At 39.6% G+C, this 20973-nt stretch overlaps 1 protein-coding gene across 6 annotated transcripts in view; it reads right to left on the bottom strand.

The window, feature by feature from the left end:
• Positions 1-20973, bottom strand: part of LYN (LYN proto-oncogene, Src family tyrosine kinase) — a 49706-nt gene that overhangs the window by 8033 nt on the left and 20700 nt on the right. For 4 of the 6 annotated variants that reach the window (XM_059480781.1, XM_059480694.1, XM_059480860.1 and 1 more), the window contains exons 2-11: positions 20242-20378; positions 18994-19042; positions 18796-18901; positions 18240-18338; positions 18031-18134; positions 16416-16565; positions 14999-15151; positions 8932-9114; positions 7389-7465; positions 215-368 (exon numbers count right to left, since the gene is read on the bottom strand). In XM_059480781.1, coding sequence (XP_059336764.1) covers positions 215-368; positions 7389-7465; positions 8932-9114; positions 14999-15151; positions 16416-16565; positions 18031-18134; positions 18240-18338; positions 18796-18901; positions 18994-19042; positions 20242-20373 — 1207 coding nt within the window. In that variant the 5' untranslated portion in view covers positions 20374-20378. The remainder of the gene's footprint in view (positions 1-214; positions 369-7388; positions 7466-8931; positions 9115-14998; positions 15152-16415; positions 16566-18030; positions 18135-18239; positions 18339-18795; positions 18902-18993; positions 19043-20241; positions 20379-20973) is intronic. The other 2 variants (XM_059481020.1, XM_059481101.1) reach the window with 1 other exon arrangement.

Here is a 20973-nt window from a genome sequence, read left to right as displayed (position 1 = left end):
CTTGTCTTTCAAATTTATTTAAAATAAACTCATCAAAAATCTTGGGGAGCACAGAAAGGTTGTTTCCTTTACTCGTTTTAGAAGTTGGCATTAGAATGCAGCCCCTAGGAAGCTGTTACAATACTTCCTATCCTTGGTGACCATATTTCTGCTAGATACAACCTCACTGCCTCCCAGAGGCAGAAGCTTTAAAGACAAAAATAAAAATACATACCTTCCCTTGCTGTGTATTCATTGTCTTCGATCACTCTTGCTAATCCAAAATCAGCAATTTTGCACATCAATAGATCTGAAACCAGAACATTTGCTGCTCTCAAATCTCGATGGATATAATTTTTTCTTTCTATGTATGCCATCCCTTCTGCAATCTGTAACCAAAAGAAGAATTATTTTGATATTTCAATACCATAGAGCTCCATTAGCAGGTCTGATCCTTCTTTCTTCAAAGGTATCAGCAAAGCCACATCCATCTATTCATTATTGGTGCCTTTGGAGAATTTTTTAGATGGAAGCCAGGAAAGGGGGGATTGCCATGGAAAACCTATGCACAGATCCAGCCCTCCAAAACTCTGCCTATGGTAGCAGCTCTGAAAGAATTATTCGGGTGAGTAACAGCTGGCAGGATTAGAGACATATGGAAGACATTTCCTGAAACAGAATACGGAATAAAATGTTCCTAAGATTTCTATTAAAATATCTTCTTTCCTAGTTTATTTTCTAAATACTAAGAAAATAGAAGGAATTAATGACTTAGGATACAGGTTCTCTGATGAAGCACGTCCCGATAAAGCGACAGCGCAGAGAAAGTTAAAAAACCCCAACAATTTTCTATCTACCCAGCATAAGCCTGGACAATTAAGAAGCAATTACTGAGATAGGAGAAACACCTTCATTTTCTTCTGCAACATGTACCTGTTCATACATGAGGAATTTTTGGCAACAGCCAGCTCTCAGATAGTATCATAAGTAAATATAATCTGCATTTCAGCAGCCCAAATTGATTTCCAAACCAAATTAATAACCTCAAAAATATGCAGAGGGGATGATTTTTTTCCAGACTACTTTTTTTGGTTTTTTTTTTTTTTTTTTTTCAGGAAAAAACAAAAGAAGATAAATTGAGATAATAGAGATAATAGTTTCTAAACTCAGAGTAATAAAACTGATGTGTAGACTGTATCCTGTCAAAAAGTTTAAACAGAGTTAAGAAAAAAGAAACCCTGTCTTTGGGAGCCATCAGTTTTTGTCTTTTTTGTGAGACTGGTGGTGGGACATTCCCAGTCAAGGTTCCACCTGTGCCACAGGTGTCTGGGATGCCTGTGGGGGGTGTCAGACCCATCTTGGCCATGTGATTTGGGAGCCCCCACGCCCTCAGATCTGCAGTGGAGCAGGGAGGGTCCTTCAGCAGTGCCAGTCCCTGGCACCTCACTACAGGCTCTGTGCTGTGCCCTGAGGAGCCGACCATGCAGGGATCCCTCCCCAGCAGCAGAGGTGCTCCTTCCAGCTGAGCAGTAAAGCAGGCACAGCAGCTGCCCAAACTGAAGAGGACATGAACATCACTTCTGCTTCTTTGTTTTTCAAAAGTCCCCGAGGGGTGCTGCCAAGGCACTCACTGCCACCACTTACAACACAAACCTCACAGTCTTTGTTCCCCTTTTTTGGTTTAAGCAATGGAAAAATAGAGCCACTTGCTCTCCCACTTCCTCCACTGCAGACCTCTTGTTACAGTCAGATACATCCTTCAGAGAAGTGTGACATTGCCCTTGTACAGTGCAGGGGGGTTCTCACACCAAACCAAGAAGAAACTCTGATGAAGAGAATGAGCAACACCTGCATTTCACATTTTCTAGAGGCAAGTCAAACATTTACTAATGAAGGAAGCAGCTGCTGGTGAATAATTGCCACAGAGAATCCTATTAGGGGCTTACAGACACCACAGAAGAGCAGTATTTAATTTAGAGTCTGCTCTGCCTCTCTCTGCTCCCCATGCCATTACATGGGTTTGGGGAGGAAGCAGAGATGAAGAGGAAGGTTTTGCTGTAAGATTGATGCTGAGTTTGGACTGGCCAGCATGGCAGATACACTCAAAGTGCAGACAGGTCTGGTAATGCCACCAAAAATACATCAAACTCCACAGAGGAATCAGCTTCCCTCCTTCCTCCCTGCACAGAGATAACATTTGGGTGAACTGCTGGACAGGGAATGAAGAATCACTTCACAAAAGAAACATTTGTGATTGTGATATTCAGTTTCCAAGTCCAACAAAGAAAAGCCATTGGAAAGACGATTTTATTTCCTCTTATTTGTGCTAGATTCACTGAAAAATGAAGAAAATTCCAAAGTAGGAAAAAATTAACAGCAAGGAATTTTGAATCAGCGAAGGAGGGGAAACACAGCGACCAAACAACTGAATTCACGCATCTGGTCATGTTAAACCTTTGCTTATAGGAAAAGAAGAAATAAAAAAATTTATATTTTTTGATTGAGATGGGTGCCAGAGCCCACGTGATAACTCCTAATGATTATTGTTGGGTTTTCATTGCCAAATGAAATGTTAATGCTAGAGAAATTCATATGAACAAAAGAAAATTAAAGCCTTTCCCCCTCTCTTTTAATGATCATTGGTACCTGTCAAGACTGCTCAGCTACACGTAACATCTATTTGGGAGCAGAATGGGAAAGCTAATTTGGACTTCAGGAATATCTTTTGTGGCTTTTAGAAGAGAATTCTTCCTACACTACTCAAGTGTTAGTGCAAAGAAGAAGTAGTTCCCAGTCACCTTTAATGAAGTACTGACACACACTTCTAGAAATACCCAAATTAAATCCTTTCAAAAAAACCCCAAACAAATCTCTAGATATTAGGAACTGTGCAGCCAGGGTAAGAATGAAAGAAAAGTCCTCCAGGAGACTGTGGAGGTGTTACTGATCTGGACAGCGCTGTCTTTGGCCTGGGATCAACCTTTCAATAGCTGTACCTTTCAATAATGTCCAGATGCATAATAAAATAAAATATACTTCTTGATCACAGAGTTTAAAATAAAATATACTTCTTGATCACAGAGTTTTCAAAAAGAGTTCATCTTCCTTTGTCTATGAAGAGGGTGTAGACACTTTGTAGCTGGCCAGTGAAAACTCTTGCTAAAGACACATATCTTCAAATGATACATCAGTGTAATAATAATTTTCAGTTTGTAGTAGTGCTTATTCTAAAGGTGAAGCCAGGAGAGGCTGCAAAATCATATTCCTCTTGTCCCAGTCAAGCAGCTATGTAGTTAAAGCAGATTCACAGAGGAAAAAAATTATTATTAAAGTAATGTATATAATTATGCACTGGAACATTAGAGTGTATCATTAAAATTCAAAGAAGCATGAAAAGGAGTACACAGTGGAAGTGTTACAATGCCAAATAAGACTTAAAATTAATTGTAATCTAGGGATGACTTTCTACCATGATTTTAAAAATGAGGGTAGAGAGGAATTAAAACACTGCATCAAAAATCTCTATTAATTTTATTCTTAGTTTACTATGATTTCAATGACACTGTAGCCTTGGAAGACAGAAAGAAGTTGCCAGTCAAGCTGTAGATCATGGAAGAATTAATGAAACTATCAGCACTGCATGACTGTTTTTAGGACAAAGCTTTGACCCTTTCGAAAGTTATGAGTTTGTTTAGTAAAAACAGGCAGTTTTCCTAAGCACAGCCCTTACACATGTGCATCCTGCACAGAAGGTAATGGATTTGCATAAGAAGCAGGAAGAGTTTACACATACAAAAGGTTTGCTGAATTTCTGTCATATGTTTTCAGCAGATCTAATCAAGCAGGAACAACTATGAATTCAGGAAATGTGAAACAAAGAATTGGAGGCTCTTCTGGTAAATTGCCTCTGAGGCAAGACAGAAACCAGCCAGTAAAACCCCGAGTCTTCCAGTTGCTTTAGGAACTGAAGGAGCCAGGCTGGTGCTGACTCCTACAGGAAATGCCACAGCTCTACTCTGTACTAAGGCAGACAGAATGTGCAGATAGAATGTGCTTGAAGATATGCTTGCAAAACTCAGTTTCCCTCAAAACATTTTAATTTCAGAGACCTCTAACATTCATCTCCAATGGATAAACTTGTCTTTGCCAGGGCATAGCTAACGTTAAATTCCTCCAGCCCCTATTCGTATGCACCGATTAAAACATGAGAGATACCTTCAGCTCTGTCAGAGAGCAGGCTGCTTTAGAAACTGGGCTGGACCACCTTCCCAGCAGGCATTTTCTTGCCATCTTTTCCACAAACCTGATTTCATAAATCGTGACCATTAGTACAGAAAGTAAACCACCAAAGTCCAGGCCCCACAGCTGTAAGTTAGGGTAGGCACTGATGTAAGTGTGACCCACAACAGCTATCTCTCCAAAAATCCCCACCAGCAGGTGTGTTCACCTGTCCAAACAGCTAAGTCAGTATAGCAGAGCAGCAGTGTAATGTAATTTCTTGCTTGAAAAATGCTTACTTTCAAAAAGTTGTTTATTTCACCCAGAGGAGCAGTCCTCAATTTGCAAAGTCAGAATGTTTCACCTCTTGCAAACATATATTTTTTTTTCAAGACTCTTCAAGGCAAAGGCATAATGAGCTCAGGAGCACTAAACAACAGCCTGGCAATGCAAACAACAACCCACAGTGCTCTTGACTTGGAAAATCAGCTTCAGCTGGGGTTTCCTGTACAACTGCCTTCTTTATCCAGCTAATGGTCACAGAGACCACATCCTTCTCTCCCTTTCTCGCATTCCCAGTCCCTCCTGTGTTTGTAAAATCACAAATGGATGAGGGCAAAAAAACCCCTAATGCTCAGCTACCATTTCTTGCATTTTCAGTGATCCTGAGAATCTTGGATTAAGTAAAGTGCTTTGCCAGAATGGTATGATCAGAGAGTAATGAAGAGCTCAAGTGTGCGTCCACCGAGGAAAAAAAAAAAGCCTGATCTTATCTAAGAAGAAGAATCCTCACCTCTTCACCACAAGCTTCCTTCTATTTTAATTTTAAACTCTCCTGAAACATACCTCTCCAAATTTTTTTTCCCCTTTGGTCTGCAGAGAGGTTAACATCACTTCTGTAAGAATAAATTAGTGTTCCATTGGTACAAACCAGAGTCACGCCAAAAAACTCCACACCTCTTGTGTTCTCCTTTACACACAGCCTACATTCAGGAAAACTGTGATCCACAAGTTACCTCAGCAGAGGTCTGAAAAGATTTTTGTCTATCTTTTGCCCTAAAGATCTATTAATTAATTCAGACTGCCAGAGACTGGTGGAATGTCTGTGTTGGTCAGAGGGAAATCTCTGGTCTGGAACCACACACATGCAGCCTGCAAGTCTATTCCTCACACTCCTGTTATCACACAGTGGCATTAAGGGCTCTTTACAAACATGCTCAAAAACCCTACAAATTCTTTCCGTAAGAAAAATCCCAGTATCTCTGTTCCAAAGTTTTGTTTGGGCCTCAGCCAGAAATCCTCAGAGAGGCATTCCTGAACGTCCCTTTAGGATGACTGCAAGCCAGTCTCAGGAATTTCTCTTGATGGTCTACATCCTATATGGCAAGAGGGACTTCTCACACCACCTGTGCAGCACAAGTCCAGTGCAGGAGCTGGCTGTGAGGGGCTGCTGTCAGATCAGGGTGACGAGTGATGTCCATTTGAGGTGACCTTCAAAGCTCTGAGAATGGCAATCTCTGACCCTTGTTATCTCAGAGATTTACCCAAGCTGTACACAGAGTTGCTCTTTAGCTCATTACCCTATTCAAGCCTTAAATTTCTGAAAACACAGCATTAATTTAAGATGAACACAACGTCCCTAACTCCAACTAAAAGGTCTGCAGTGAAACCACATGTGCTTTTCTCTCCCCATCTCAGGTCTCCTTTCACATCAGCACTCACAGATATTCTTTTCTCTCTTGAATTCTACACATTATCTTCAAAGCTACCTCTTTTCTGCCCACTGTCACTCATGTCTTCAGACCATGACCTGGGATCCAGCAGGTTTTCTGCATCTACAAAGCTTTTATCCCACTAAAAATAAATTCTCAAGGACAAATTTCCCAAAGAGTTCAGAAAATTTAAAGAGACTATAGCCACACTAAACCAATAACTATAGGAAAAATAGCTCTTCCATTGAGTCTATGTGAAATAAAAACCTATATTTGATATATTTAACATTTATATAACAATAGTAAATATATAATATACTATAGAATACAATAGTTTCTGTTGGAAAGGACCTTCAGTGATCATCTAGTCCAACTGCTTTACCACTTCAGGCCACCTTAACCAGAAATTAAAGCATATATTAAGGACATTGACCAAATGACTTTTAAAATATGACAGGTTTGGGGCATTGATCACCTCTCTAGGAAGTCTGTTCCTAGGTTTGACAACTCTTTTGGTAATGAAATACTTCCTAATATCTAATTCTATAATTATTTGTATAGCAATAATTACATTAAAATTCATATAATGGTCTTATTGTGAATTTTTGGTGTAAATTCCTAATGTTTTATTATACCTATTATTTTTTTCCCATTTTTTCTCATGAGTTACAACAAGTTAACATAATAGGGTACAACAATCTGTAAACTCTAATGCATATTAAAAAAACCCCAAGAAAGGTTGGTTAACAATAACCTACCAGAAATGTCATCATTACCTACTAATAACATGAAGTACAACCTGCAAATGCAGAATTACTACTCTGTTTTTGTTACATGCCTCCCTGAATACCCAGTTCTGATAACTGTCCAAGACAAAACACAGGGCTCTGGGAGCTTTGATTGAGGCTTTGACACACAAATCACTCAGGAGTCTCTCTTCAGATTTCCTTTAAGACATAGATAACTTGTATATTTTGAAACAATCATCCTGGTTCATAAATCATACACTAGTACCTGAAACACCATTTCACAATAATTTACCTAAGAATTTGAAACCAAGAAGGGCACACTGAGGTTAAGAGGAGTTTGACCAGTTAACCTAACTTAAGAAGTAAAAAAATGACACATTTATTAACTCTGAAAGGATCTGCTAAGCAAAAACTCACAACTTGTCTTTACACTTTCAATTTGTAGCTGCTCAAATTGAAAGCAGCCTTTTCACAAAGGAAGGCAGCTGGGTACTGCTGCCATCTGAACAGGTCACCAGCAGTATTTAAGAGTTAAGCCTAACCACATATTCCTTTTGAAAATTCTTCCATCTGCTTCCTCCTTTCAATTAACTATATTTACTCAAAATTGACCTGTAAATTACATTTTTGAAATGTAAAAATCCTTAGGATAAAATGGCCTAGTATGAGTTTCAGACTCTAAGAGAAGTAACCTCAAAATATAATTTTGAGCACATTTTTTAAGCTTTACCTGAGCAGAGAAGTCGATTAGCTTTGGAAGCAACAATTTACTTCCTTCATCACTTTTCAGAAAATCCAGCAAACTTCCTGTTAAAACAGAGAAAGATTAGATCAGTGCATCTTATAACAAAAATAAACGCCACATTGGTTCCCCAATTTTCTGGGTAACAAAACTGATGCAGTGACGTATTTTCAAGTTGACTACAGCAAGAGAGTCTCTTTGCATGGTTTAATGACAGGAACACCCAAATCAGCATGTCAGACATTCGAGTTTTGCTGTTTCCCTGGCTGTAGAAAACTCCCATGAGATCACACCTCAGTTCAATGGGGCTGAGTTTGATAAGCATCCTACTCTTTCCTACCATCAGGAAAGCTATCTAGGAGAATCAGATACATCAATCCTTTCCAAGTCATACAGACTAAATGCCTCAACATTTGTTCATTAAGTTACAGCAAAATTGCTTGGAAACAGAACAAAACAAGAAAAACTACTATCCAAGATAATCTGAGAAGGAAACTGCATATTTTGTAATGCTCTATAGAGTCCTTTCCTAGTAGTGCAGCCACCCTTGCAGGACCATTCCTCACTCACCTTTATCAATTCAAGTCCCACATAAGGCAATTCCTAAGGTTTGTTTTAATTGCCTTGTTATGATATCAGAAACAAAAGTTAGGTAGGGAGTCCAAAGGAACCAGAGCTATTCTGGGGGTTATCCTCTAATTCAGAAACAATAGAAAATGCTGCATTTAAGAAAACTGTAAAAATGTTTTATCTCACAAATGAAGTAATGAGTCATAAAATTAAAGCTTCAACCCATCTTAAGGATAGGTGCTCCTCCCTTTAATATTTGAACATTCAAAAATAACTCTATCATTCCTTTCTTTACAAAGAAAGGGAACTAGTTTAGGAGAAGCAGAAGAGTTCACTAAACTATTGCTTGCAGATTGTCGTGGTTTAACCCCAGCCATCAACCAGAACCCATGCAGCCACTTGCCCACCTCCCACCAGTGGGACCAGGGAGGGAATCACAAGGGTAAAAGGTAGAGAACTCATGGGCTGAGGTAAAGACAGATTAATAGGAAGAGGAAAAGCAAAAGCTGTGCACACCAGCAAAGCAAAACAAGGAATTGATTCAGTGCTTCCCATGGGCAGGCAGGTGTTCAGCCATCTCCAGGAGAGCGGGACTCCATCACATTTAATGGTTACTCAGGAAAACAGACACTGTCCCTCCTTCCTCCTTGTTCCCTGCCTTTCTATACTGAACATGATGCCCCATGGTCTGGAATGTCCCTCTGGTCAGCTGGGGTCACCTGTCCTGGCTGTGTCTCCTCCCACCCTCCCAAGCACCCCCAGCCCCCTCACCAGTGTGGCAGCACCAAAAGCAGGAAAGGCCTTGGCTCTGTGCAAGCCCTGCTCACTGATAACAAAAACATCTCTGTGTTATCAGCTCTGTGTTCAGCACAAATCCAAAACAGAGCCCCATTCACCTACTGGGAAGAAAATGAACTCTAGCTCAGCCCAAATCAGCATGCAGATGCAATGTTTTTCTCACCTTTTGCCATGAACTCTGTTATAATATAAATAGGCTCTTCTTTGGTCACCACAGCATAAAGCCTAACGAGCTTATCATGCTGAAGTGTTTTCATGAGGTTGGCTTCCTCCAGGAAGGCTTGCACAGACATTGTTCCAGGCTTCAGAGTCTTCACAGCCACTTTGGTACTGTTAAGATAGTAACCTACAAGGAGGGAACACGATCAGTGCATTGAAGTCACTCTGCAGCCCACAGTGTCCCGACCAGCAGGAATTCATAAAGCAGGTGAGGTTGGATTCCAGGAATAGCTGAGAGCCTGAAAACAAGTGCCAGATGTAGCACAAATATTTATGCTAGAATTCCTTCTTATTTTGCAACTTATACAGCACTGCAGAGAAAAATGATCCATTCCTTATTTTTAGAAATCAGTTATCTGAAAAAAAAATAAAGCAAGCAAATGATCTTAGCTCATACCAAGTTTCCATTTACAAGTAGCCCCTGAATACTTGGTCAAGGCACATTTCAATGAATGTCCACTTAAATTGCCTCAGAACAATAGAGTCCAAGGACTGGCTGGAAATTTCTGAAGTATCTTAAATCCCATGATTACACTTATTTCATGCATGCCAGTCTCATGCTTACAATCCTTCCTGTAACCCTTGGTGCTCAAAACGGAGCATTACGGGAAAGTGCAGCTGAATGGTTCTCGTGACCAACAAGGACACGCTGCCAGGACTGCAATCCTGCAGTGCTCAGCACGAGATTCAAAATGTGATAACTTCTTATCACACAGCCCATGCCAGGAGTGGAGAAGACTGTGGCTGTGGCTCATTTCTCTCTTTTGCAAACCTTCTAACGTAACATTCTAATTCTATAAAAAGCAACTAGCAGTAAAGAGAAAAGCACAGAATTATTTTCAGATTACATGTTTGACAAACAAACAATAAATGTCAAAGAAGCATTAAAAATATTGTGGTGAGCACTTATCCTAAAGTTTATCTTTGCCCTAAAGTTCACCTTGTGAAGTCATATAATTTGAAAATTGAAGAATTAGAAGAGAGAGAAAGAGGGATATAAATGCAACTTTTATCCCTCCCCATACCTATTGCAACACTGTAGAAATATTTCTCAGAAGAGGTGAAACCTTCATGACTCAACAAAATAGCTCATTTCCGTATTCAGCAACAATCCAGATCATTGCTATGATGGATACACCTCCAAACTGGAATCCATCATTTCCTTATGGTATTTATTGTCTAACATAAGAAATCAGTGGCAAAGCAAGGACCTAGCTTCCAGATCTTAAGTGCTTGCTCTGAGCACTGCACCTTTTTGAAGAAGGATCATCACCTGAGAAAAGCCACTATGCCACAATCACAAAATATTCACCTGCATGATTATTTAAATCTATTTTTCCAAACATGGTCAGGTCAAATCATAACAAAGACTCTAAGTTACCTAATAGTAAGAAATTACAGTTACAGGTCAAATCCACTCTCAAAGCTCAGGTATATGATTAATAACTACCAGAATAACAGAAAATAAATATATTTCTCTCTGTTTAAGAAGCAGAAAGACTATTTGTATCATTTCTACTATTCCATTCCATGCCCTAAAACAGAGCATGAGCTCCACTCTCAATTGGTTGAATTCTCTACTGATAATAGAGAATACTAATTAATACAACTATTTAATTGTTGTATTAATAGAGAATACTAATTAATACAACTATTTCAGTGGAGAAATTTTGACCAACACACTTAAAATTAACTATCTAACAGTATTTTACCTTCACTAAAGATATCCCTCAAACTCAGGTCTTTTGTTTTAAAAAAAGGTAGTTTGCTTTGCTACACCATCTCTGTGATTCTGAAGTTTTCTGCTGTAAAGAAGTCTACTTGACTGTCTGGTGGTATTGTGCAAAACAAATAACTGGTGAGATTACCAGAAATACCTGATCTTGGATTTCTCTCTTGTTCATTTATTTCATCATGTATTGGGAGGGATGGGACACCAAAACAAGATGGCCATGAGCTCTGTGACCACACTCTGGTATTGCTAACAACTGCAGAAGAAAATACACTTCCAAAGCACACATTACTTGTATTTTAATTCGGAGCTTATTGAATAAGAGAATCTTTTACACCTGAGATGCAAGCAAGATGTGACTCATTAATAAACTACACTATAATCATTGCATTTGCCTTGTTAACTTTCCTCTTAGCCCTGCTTGAGAATTCTCTTCATGGATTATTAATATCACAGAGCATCATGATTCACATCATATCAGTTCTCATTAGGAACAAAAATGCATAAAACATAGACCCTGCTCTTGCAGTGCTGCTCTGCTTCACCACATCACTAAAGCAGCTGCCCAGATGCACTGAACTCCATGGTCTAAAAACGTTTCATACCATGGCAGGAAGGCAGTCTCTTTGCAGTTTTAGCCACTGTTTAAAATCAAATGTGAAGCAAGCACTAGCATGAAAGTCTGAGGATCGTGTGGTGATGTCTCACGCAACAAGCCATGTTCTTTTTTACATATTAGAATTTAATTCTCAAAAAAAATTAAGTGTTTCAGTATTTATTTTGCAGTTGATTACTATTATTTTGACAGAGTAGTGTCTTGCATAGCCAGGTTGTCCCCAGATTCTTGCATGGGTTTAATCAGGCCAAGGTGTGATATGAACTTATAATAGACAAGTAAGGTTGAGCCTACCATTTCTGAACAGGACTGAAGATGCAGAATTTTGTGAACAAACCTCTAATATGCAGCTTTCTCCTTCCTCTGCTTTTCCAGTAATTCCCTGGGAACAACTTGCGGGAGCTATGGAGATATGACATTGCTAGAAGGCATAATGGCTGGAGCAGCTACTGTTGGAGGATTATTGGGAAAGAGTCTGAGGAGCAGCAGCTTCTCTGCATCCAGCTGCACATCAGCACTTCACTCCTTTACCTCCTACAGCCATCATTCAGCTGCAGGACAGAACAATGCAGCAGCAGCTCCATCTCTCACTCATCTCCACACAGCCCATTAAATGTGAAGGCAGAAAGCCCAGGCTGCAATGATGACCAAAACGAGCACATAAACAATAACTCGGTAGCCTAAACCCAGAAAATCTCTATAAAATGCATAAAATTGCACTTGTATTGATAGAAAAAAAAATGGAAAACTGATAGCAACTTTTCTCTGTGTAAAAGTAACTCTTCAGAGCTGGAGGAGATTCACCTGCCCGTTCCACAAAACAGATTTTCTGCATAGGTCATACAGGAACACAGCCAAGTGCTGGGGACATATGGAGGCCTGCTTTTGTTCCTAGGATTTTCTTACTCTTTCCATAATATAAGTTAATTTCCTCCAAACTGTTCAAGAGGAAGATGTCCACATGGAAGCCCAGAAAGTATTTACAGAGATACTAAAAAGAAAAAAGACCATAAAAGCTATAATTGCATATCTTCACACTTCAGTATCAGCATTATCTGTATCTCTCAGAAACATATCTTTCCCATATCTCTCAGAAACACAGAGGGGACCTGTGGAAAGCATCTGTGTCCAACTCCCCAAAGGACACCTAGAGCTGGCTGTCCAGGAATTGTGCCCAGTTGGTTTTTGATTCTCCCCAAGAATGGAGACACCACAACCTCTTTGGGCAGCCTGTGCCAGTGCTTGGCCACTGACACAGTGAATGTTTGGAAGGAACCTCTGTGTTTCAGTGTGTGCCCATTGCCCCTGGCCCTGTCACTGGGCACACTGAGAAGAGCCTGGCTCCATCCACCTTGCATACCTCCTGCAGCTATTTACACACTCTGATAACATCCCCTAAGCTTTCCCTCAAAAGAGAGGTGCTCCAGTCCTCTCATCATCTTTGTGGCTCTTTGTGGGATTCTGTCCAGTAGCTCTGCATCTTTCTTTACTCAAAAGGACAATTCCTCTGAGTGGGACACTCTTCCCTCTGAAAGCACAATTCCAAATATCCTTTATCAAGAAGAAATTTATTTAGTAATGGAACCATGGAACAACATTTCTAATTCACATGATGGCTGAAAAAAAAATTTTGTTCTCTGTGAGATGGCAGTGCAAGAACCAGCTCTCAAATCAGGAGAGCACAGCAACCAGATTATTGCTCAGTACTCCTACATAACTCCCTGGGTGATCATTACAATACACACTGTTTGCTGACACCCTGCACCACACAGCTGACCTAATATGCTTTTCCATCTTGAACTTCTTTGGTTCTAAGTTTAACCATGCTCCTGATTTGAGAGGATCGGTGCCATGCAAATCATCTTTTTCGCTTCAGAAAGAAAGCAAAGAAGAGGAAATGCAGCCATTGCTTTCACAGTACATTAGTTTTTCTCACAGTGCAGCATTCAGACATAGGCCTCAGGCCCAGTTTAGATGTTGAAATAATGACAAAAACAAGAGGAAGCATCTTGAAGCAGAAACACCCTTTTAAAGTTTTATTATTTTCTGTGTCTATGTGCAGAAGTAGTCACTTCCCAAAATGATCTGCATTTTCAAGCAGGTGATTAGCTCCTACCACAGTGTTTCAGTGTAAGTTAAACATTTGTTGCTCCGGTTTATTAGGCAGAAATAACTGAACAATGGTTGACACTTGTCCTGATTAGTATCTAAATTGTCACTCATGTATATCATAGCTAGAGGGTTTCTTAAGCCTCTTCTCGTGAAGGCTGATAAAGGTTGAATTTGGCTATATTACATTAGAGATGTGTTGCTTGCACTTTTTACGTGATTTATACCAAAAGATTGCACCTGAGACTCAGTTAGAGCTTTTTGATTGACACTGCAGTTGAGTGTGTTTAATTTGCCACTCAAACTGCACCAGTCCATGCTTTGCTTTTCTAAATGAGAGCATCTCTTCAAAGCAATGACATTCCTGTCAGACTGACACACTCCCATGGATTATCAGAGACCGCTTCATAGCTTTGTGTCTTCTAGCCAGCTTTGGGACACACTTCTAAGTTGCTCAGAAATGCTCTGCCCATAGAATCTTAGATCTTAAAATTAATAATGATCATCATCATCATAATCTGATCTTTTATTATAACAAATTTATTCCTACTTAAACATAATGTCCCATAAAACAGATTTGGGGAAAGGCTAAGAGAATGACTTGGCCTGAAGAAACATCTTAATGAAGACTTTGGGAGGAAGATATAGTTAACTCAATTAAGATTCTAAGTGGCAAAAAGTGTGTAAGCAATGAATAGTACATAGAACGTGCAATGAGGAAGCAAAAGAATAATCTGATGTCAGAAGGGGCAGCATTTCAAAAGCAGGATGATTAAACCATTTCCACAGAATGTGACACTGGGCATAGCACCTTGCCAGTAGGAAGTCACTAAGGCTGAGGAAATAGTGCTTGTAAGCCAACAGAGCAGGTTATTCAGGTTACAATAATTAATGCTATCATTTTCTGCTGGGCATATATCAATGTTTACAACTTGGAAGTCTTATGACAGTTTTATTATTGCCTGGTGAGTCAAGGTATGGGCTGTTCAATCTCTACATAAATCACCTACTTTCTGAGCAGCACTCTGGCAGACAACACTCTTGGGTTAAGTCTGTTCCCTTTCTTCACCCAGCATGGCAGTACCATGCACTACATTGCAGGAGGCATCTTCTTCACAAATGAACTATGATATCACTATCCACAGTTCACTAAAAGACACTGTTTCTTTCTATTTCATATTCTTTAACACTTTCTGATTTGAAACAAAGTTTTGAGAGGCTCATTGGTTTTGAGATTCAGGAGCCACATCTTACTATAATCTTGTATTTCTGCCTCAAAACATAACAAGACTTCATTGTCCTTGACCTTCTAAATTACAGTGCTTACTCACTATTTTTTTCCTTTAAAAGACACCAAAAGGATTTGTTCCACTTCCTTGTCAGGTATCTACCCCTTTTACAAGCCCTCTCTCCTCACAAGAAGGTACATTCTGGGCCTGATTTTGCTGTTTTACAAGTATACAGCATCAGGTTCATGTCCAATGTGTTTTTTGAATGACTCTGAAACAACATTTCCTTCAGAGTTAAATACTCATTTCAAAAGAACAAACTTACCCATCCAGACTTCTCCAAACTGACCAGCTCCAAGTTTCTTCACTAATTTAATTGATTCCCGTGGAATTTCCCATGCATCTTTATCCCATGGTTTTTGAGGTTTGGGACTAATACAAGCTTTTTCCAACTTTCTGCATAAGCCATCTGATTGCCCTGGTTTTCAAAGGAAAAACAAAATACAAAATACAAAATACATTACACTCCTGTGCTGCATGACTTGAGGCAAACATTGCTTAATTGCACCAGCCAGCCCACAATAATGTTCAAAATAACCAGATGCTATGATGAAAAAAGCCTTTCTGGTGCTTTCACAGAAGTTTAAGTGCCTCTGATCTGAAATTTTGCATTCAGAGAAAAATTTAATAAAAAAGTATCACATGCATCTGGTTACTGTCAGATTATTAAGGAGTCTAAGTACAATTTTCACCAAATAAATACAATATCAGATCTTATTCCTGACACTATGTTGGTTAAGATGTACAATGGAGTCAGGTTTGGGATTCTCATTTTGTCATTAAATTTTCTTGCAACATAGTTTCAGACAGATGTGCATGCAAGCATAAGTAGGTCAACATTGTTTTTTCTCCAGACACTGACCAGCTATAACTTTTATATGAATGTTGAATAATTCTCAGGTTTTCCAGCTGTGTTGAACTGCTAGCACACATATCTAACTATTCAGAAAAATTTAATGGCCAAGTCCTCAGAATGGCTTTGAAAAATTACTATGTGATTTTATGTTCTACATTTTATTATCCTGTCTTTATTTCCAGGTACAAGATTAAAAAAACCCTGAACTTTGGAGTTATTCAGCAGGAGGTTATGCAGAATGAGAAGTCGGTTCTGCAGCTAAAACATAGATAGACTTGTCCCTTACTGTCCCTATCTTTTCTTTTTTAAAATAAATGTATATATTCTACGTGGGTGCAATTTTATTTCTTTGAAGTATATGGAATATTTCTTCCTTTAAAAATTGATAATTAAAAAACCACATTTACAGGAAAAATAAAACCAATTTCACACTCAACACTAGGTACAAGACAACATTCACAAGTCTGTATGTATTTCTGATAGTTATGAATAAAAATTTACTCTTAAATAAAATATTATTTACAATGCAGGAAATTCTTATTATAGCTTCACATCACCCTTAGTTTGATGAATTGTGTTATAAAGCTAGTCTTAATTTCACAATGGTACGCCACAGAGCAACCAGCACTAGATCTGGTTATGGTAACAATAATGCTTGTGTTCCAATTAGTTTTACTTTATCTTTGATAACATGCATGCTCAACTTATTTGGGGAAAAAGAAAAAGAAAAAAGAAAAGCTTTGAAACAAAAGAAAAACATTTATTTTCCTTCACAGAAAATAATGGCTGCATTCTAATATGGACTTCACTAAATGATTTAACTTACTTTGATAATGTTTGATCATATCATTGATATTAGGAAAAGTTATTCTTGGAGAGATGTAAAACCCTCCATTGTCTAGACTCCTGATTTTGTAGTGCTTGATAACATCGCCATGCTCTGGATCATAGTCCCGTATGGAGAGAGAATAGCTGCCTGAGGATAAAGAAGGAACCCCCATTAACACATAGCAAAAATCCACAGAGTCCACACATGCACGGTCAAGCCTAAGAAAATCACCAATTTGTCTGCTTTTCTTTTTGCTCCCTTATTTCCTCAAAAAGCATTTTGCAATCCACAGGAGGAAGTTAGCAAAAACCAGCCCTGAACTGGTCACCAAAATGCTTACGGTCACACTTTCTTTTTCAATCTTATTCAACAAACTCACTGGTTCCATATTCCAGGCAGCTCCACACTCAGTGCCCAGCTTTGCAGAAAGTCCCCCAGCTCGAGTAGAGGCGGCTGGGAAAGCAGGACTGTGGCTCTCACCCTGCTCAGGCAGAAGCTGAAATCTGGAGATCAGCATTTTGAAAAAGGAACATGATGGTTGTCACGGGCCAGCTAGCAAAAGGACAGTTTGGAGATGGCTTCAGGCATAGAGGAGGGAGAGCAGATCTGTTGATCTGCTAGATCTGTCCAGCCCTAGGCAGCCTCTCCTGCCCCAATTTAAATCCATCTGGGATTTAAATCGGGGCAGGAGAGCATCTACCTTTAGCTACAGCATTCTTTGTTTCTTCTACTTGTACAATTCTTGCCCATTTTCAAAGGATAAAAAAGATCTCTCCCCTTATCTCTCCTCACACACATAACCAGTGATTGTGGGGTACTTTCCCATACTCTCAGTACCCTATGTAGAATTTAGGAAACTTCTTTTGAGAACTTCATTTAGGAGTCTTCAGCTGAGAGGACAATGATATGGGGCCATTTCAGAAGATACCTAGTCAAGAATCTGCAGTATTAGGGCCAAAGAAGCTACCCTGTGAAGAGACATGACCTGCTGAATGGCTTCATGTGTCTTCTTCTGCAGGATGCAGTGCTACAGCATCCAGCTGGAATATCCATAGACTTACAGCCAGAGTCCACAGGCTGGGGCTTCTCAAAGCTGAAGAGTCTGCAGACTTCACAAAGCTTTTCAGCACAAAGCACTCTGTTTACAGCACAAAATTTTACCAAAAAGCTTTCTGAAAAGAATCCCACTACACTGTAGAAGTGAAAACCCTCATTATGCATTAACTACAACTTTAAACTTGTATCAATGGATACAGACCCAATAATGGAAGACTGTAGAATGTAGCAGCTACTATTACAGTAATATGTCTTTCAATAAAGGAGTCACAAACATTAAGAAAAGATACCACTTCATTCATTCCTGCGTCTTGTCAGTGTAATCACACATGTAATGCCTTTTTTTTCCCTTTTATCTCAGATTTGGGTGTTAGCCCGCAACTCTCTTCTCTCTTTTTCTGGTAATTTTCGCATTCTTCTAACTCCTATAGAACTGCAGAAAATTCACACAATAGGATGCACTAAAACTACTCCACATCCGATGTCAATTTCTGTGTAGACTGACTGCATGTTTTTTATCTCCTTCTCAATTCCAAAGTACCACCCCAAAACCTACCTTTTAATGTTTCACTTTCTCTGATAAGGAAAGCTCCAGGACCATTTCCAGGAGCCAGGAGCTGTCTTTCAGCATCTTTTCGGGTTATGTCCTTGAAGAACCATCTGAAAAGTATTTCAAAGAGTTAGAACCAACTCTTTCCCCACCCAAAAAGGATACACCACCAAGGTGAAGAAGTTTGCCAGAATTTGGAGACTGGGAGAACTTACTCTTCTGTTTCCAGGGTGTTTACTTTTGCTACATAGTTGCTGGGAATGAAACCTTCTTTTCTTGTCGTGAGAGATTTTGCTCTCCACCATTCTCCAGATCTGAAAACCAAAAACAGTAGTACTCATAGGAAACGAAAATGATGAATTGTTATTTAGGTTCTACTCTGCTGAGAGCTTTGCCCAGGCTGGAGAGAGAAGCACAATCTTTCCTCTGAGGTCAAGGGCCCTGAGAAGCCACTGGCTCCACCAGATCAAAGTTTGGTCACTGCTGCTGAGGCCAGCTGCCAACCAGAGAACTGTAGACTCAAAAATGGTTTGGGTTAGAAGGCACCTAAAAGATCATCCCTGTCATGAGCAGGAACACCTTCCACTGCAGCAGGTTGGGCAAAGTCCTATCCAACCTAGAATAACTCCTTAAAGCATTTGTACTATCACATGTAAGAGAGCTCACTTACTGTTCCTACACCCATGGTATAAGTAGGATATTAAAACTCTGTAGAGGGAATTAGATGAGCCCAAAGAAAACATGCAATACAATCAATATTGCCATACTTACTCTTCAATAACTTTCAGTTTTTCTCCTTTTTTGAAGGACAAGTCCTCTTCATGAATGCCATCATAGGGATACAAAGCTACCACAATGACTCCCTGCTCCTCTGCATCTACAAAAGCAGAAAGACAAAGGCACATTCACATCACTGTGCAGGCTGACATGGGCACAGCACACAGCTGTGAGATTTCTATAGAAACATACCTGGACTGACAAACCTCTGTCCTGGTAAGAGCTGTGCTTCTGGATTTGCCTACAATAAAATATGTCTTTAATTAAGCAGTTTTAGATCTTTGTGATGATCTTAAATTAAAATTACATATTATACAGTTGCTTTGGTATCATCTCATATGTCTTAAAAGGAAATGCTCAGATGTTTTCCCACCATTCTTCAAAATATGTATTATATATAAATACCATACATTATTTATATGACAATATAAAAATATAGTGAGTCCCCCTAGATTTTAAATTGAGCAGCTCAGACCTTGTGAAGGTGTAGCACAAGCTGTGGGGAAGAAGTTCACAGCTTTGGGACTTCTGCTGAAGAGGCTTTAGGCAGGGCACTTAAGCAGGACAGCTATTACTCTGTAGCTGTCATGTTAAGAACTACAAGCACGGTTATGCCACTAAGACTGTGCAAGGGGGAAAAAAAAAAAGAACAATTAAAAAAAAAAAGGTAGTTTGTGATGTGTGTTCATGGACTGAGAGCACACTGAGTTCACTGTGTCAGCTGGGGAGAGAGGAGAGCAGGGAGCCATTCACACCTGCAGGGAGCAGGTCCCTGAACAGGGGCAGTCAGGACACAGTTCCCTCAGCACAGAAGAGAAGCTGGGGAAAAAAAGGTACCAGTCAGGCTGCAAATTAGCAAACCCACTTGGTACCCAGCAGAATTCCCCACCCCAGCACTCTTCCTTCCAGTGCCAGGCAGCACACATGGAACACGTTATCCTGTTCCTCCCGCAGCACAGCGCTGCTCCCTGCACCGCTGCACCCTCCCAGCCTCACCCACACACCTCAGGCAAGGCTGAGTCGTGGCCCTCAGTGAGGAAAGCTGACTAGAGCTGGTAAAAAATCACCCATTATTACTTCAGCCTATAAATGGAATAACAAACACCTGGATCCCATAGCTATTAAAAACCCAACACCAATGCTTTAAAAAATGGATCTAAACTACTTCAGGTTTTCTAATGTCATCTAGCATTCTTCTACAAACATAGTTATATCGACTCAAGCATTGCTAAGTTACTTTTTTTATGCAGAAAACTATGACAAACATAAAGTAGCAAACCACCATGTTTTAATTTTTATTCCTCTAGGTACTTATTCATTGAGGGTGAACTGCACACAATTTGAGTTTTTTCCATGCATATGCTTTGGATTGAAATTTAAGTTACGCCAGTCATGCTTTGTTCTTGCTACAGGAATTCTCTCCTGGGACTATCTACTTACTGGCCTTTGCTGTTTATTGGACGTTGGATCCCTCACATAAATAGTTCGTTCAGTTTTACGTACTGGTTGGTTCTTCAAATCTAGCCCATCTCCATGCAGATTGTCTTTCCTTTTTGATTTTATACACCCCATATTTCCTGTTGAAATAAAAAAGGTGTTAAACAAAATCATTGTGCCATAAACCAAGCCCTTTCCCATGAAATCATCTGAGCTACATAGTAAAAATGTTCTTCCTTCTCATATAAAACAGTTCATGGGAAACACAACTGAAGGTTAGGCCCACACATTGATAGCACTTTTCTGTTCCAAAGGAAAGAAATTACCTCGTCTCAATCCACGGAAGAAGTAAACTGTTATTTACCATTTCTTCAGATTTTTTATATTTTCTCCCCAGTCTACTTTTCCCTGCCTAAACTCCTTGCATCTTTCTGACACTTCTCTAAGCTTTGGAATAGATATAATGAAAATGCAATTATTGCAGGGATAATTTTTATCTGTATATTTTAAAGAAAAAAATCCTGTCCAAATTCTGAGAACTGCAGCAGGAAGTAGCAACGCCTGTATCTCCCCACTTCATTCTGCAGATGCCAGTCTTAGCAGGGAGCTCTGTTTGATTCAAATCCCTGTCTCACATGAGGCTGATGACTTGTGCAGTCCCAGCTCCATGGCAGACACACTGCTACTGTGTGCTTCAGCAATGCACCTCCTTGTTCACACAGGCACGTTACAGCA

This window comes from Ammospiza nelsoni, chromosome 1, assembly GCF_027579445.1.
Source record: "Ammospiza nelsoni isolate bAmmNel1 chromosome 1, bAmmNel1.pri, whole genome shotgun sequence".
NCBI classification, from domain to species: Eukaryota; Metazoa; Chordata; class Aves; order Passeriformes; family Passerellidae; genus Ammospiza; species Ammospiza nelsoni.
The sequence above is the reverse complement of the archived record's forward strand: the minus strand, read 5'-3'. Positions and strand labels throughout refer to the sequence as shown.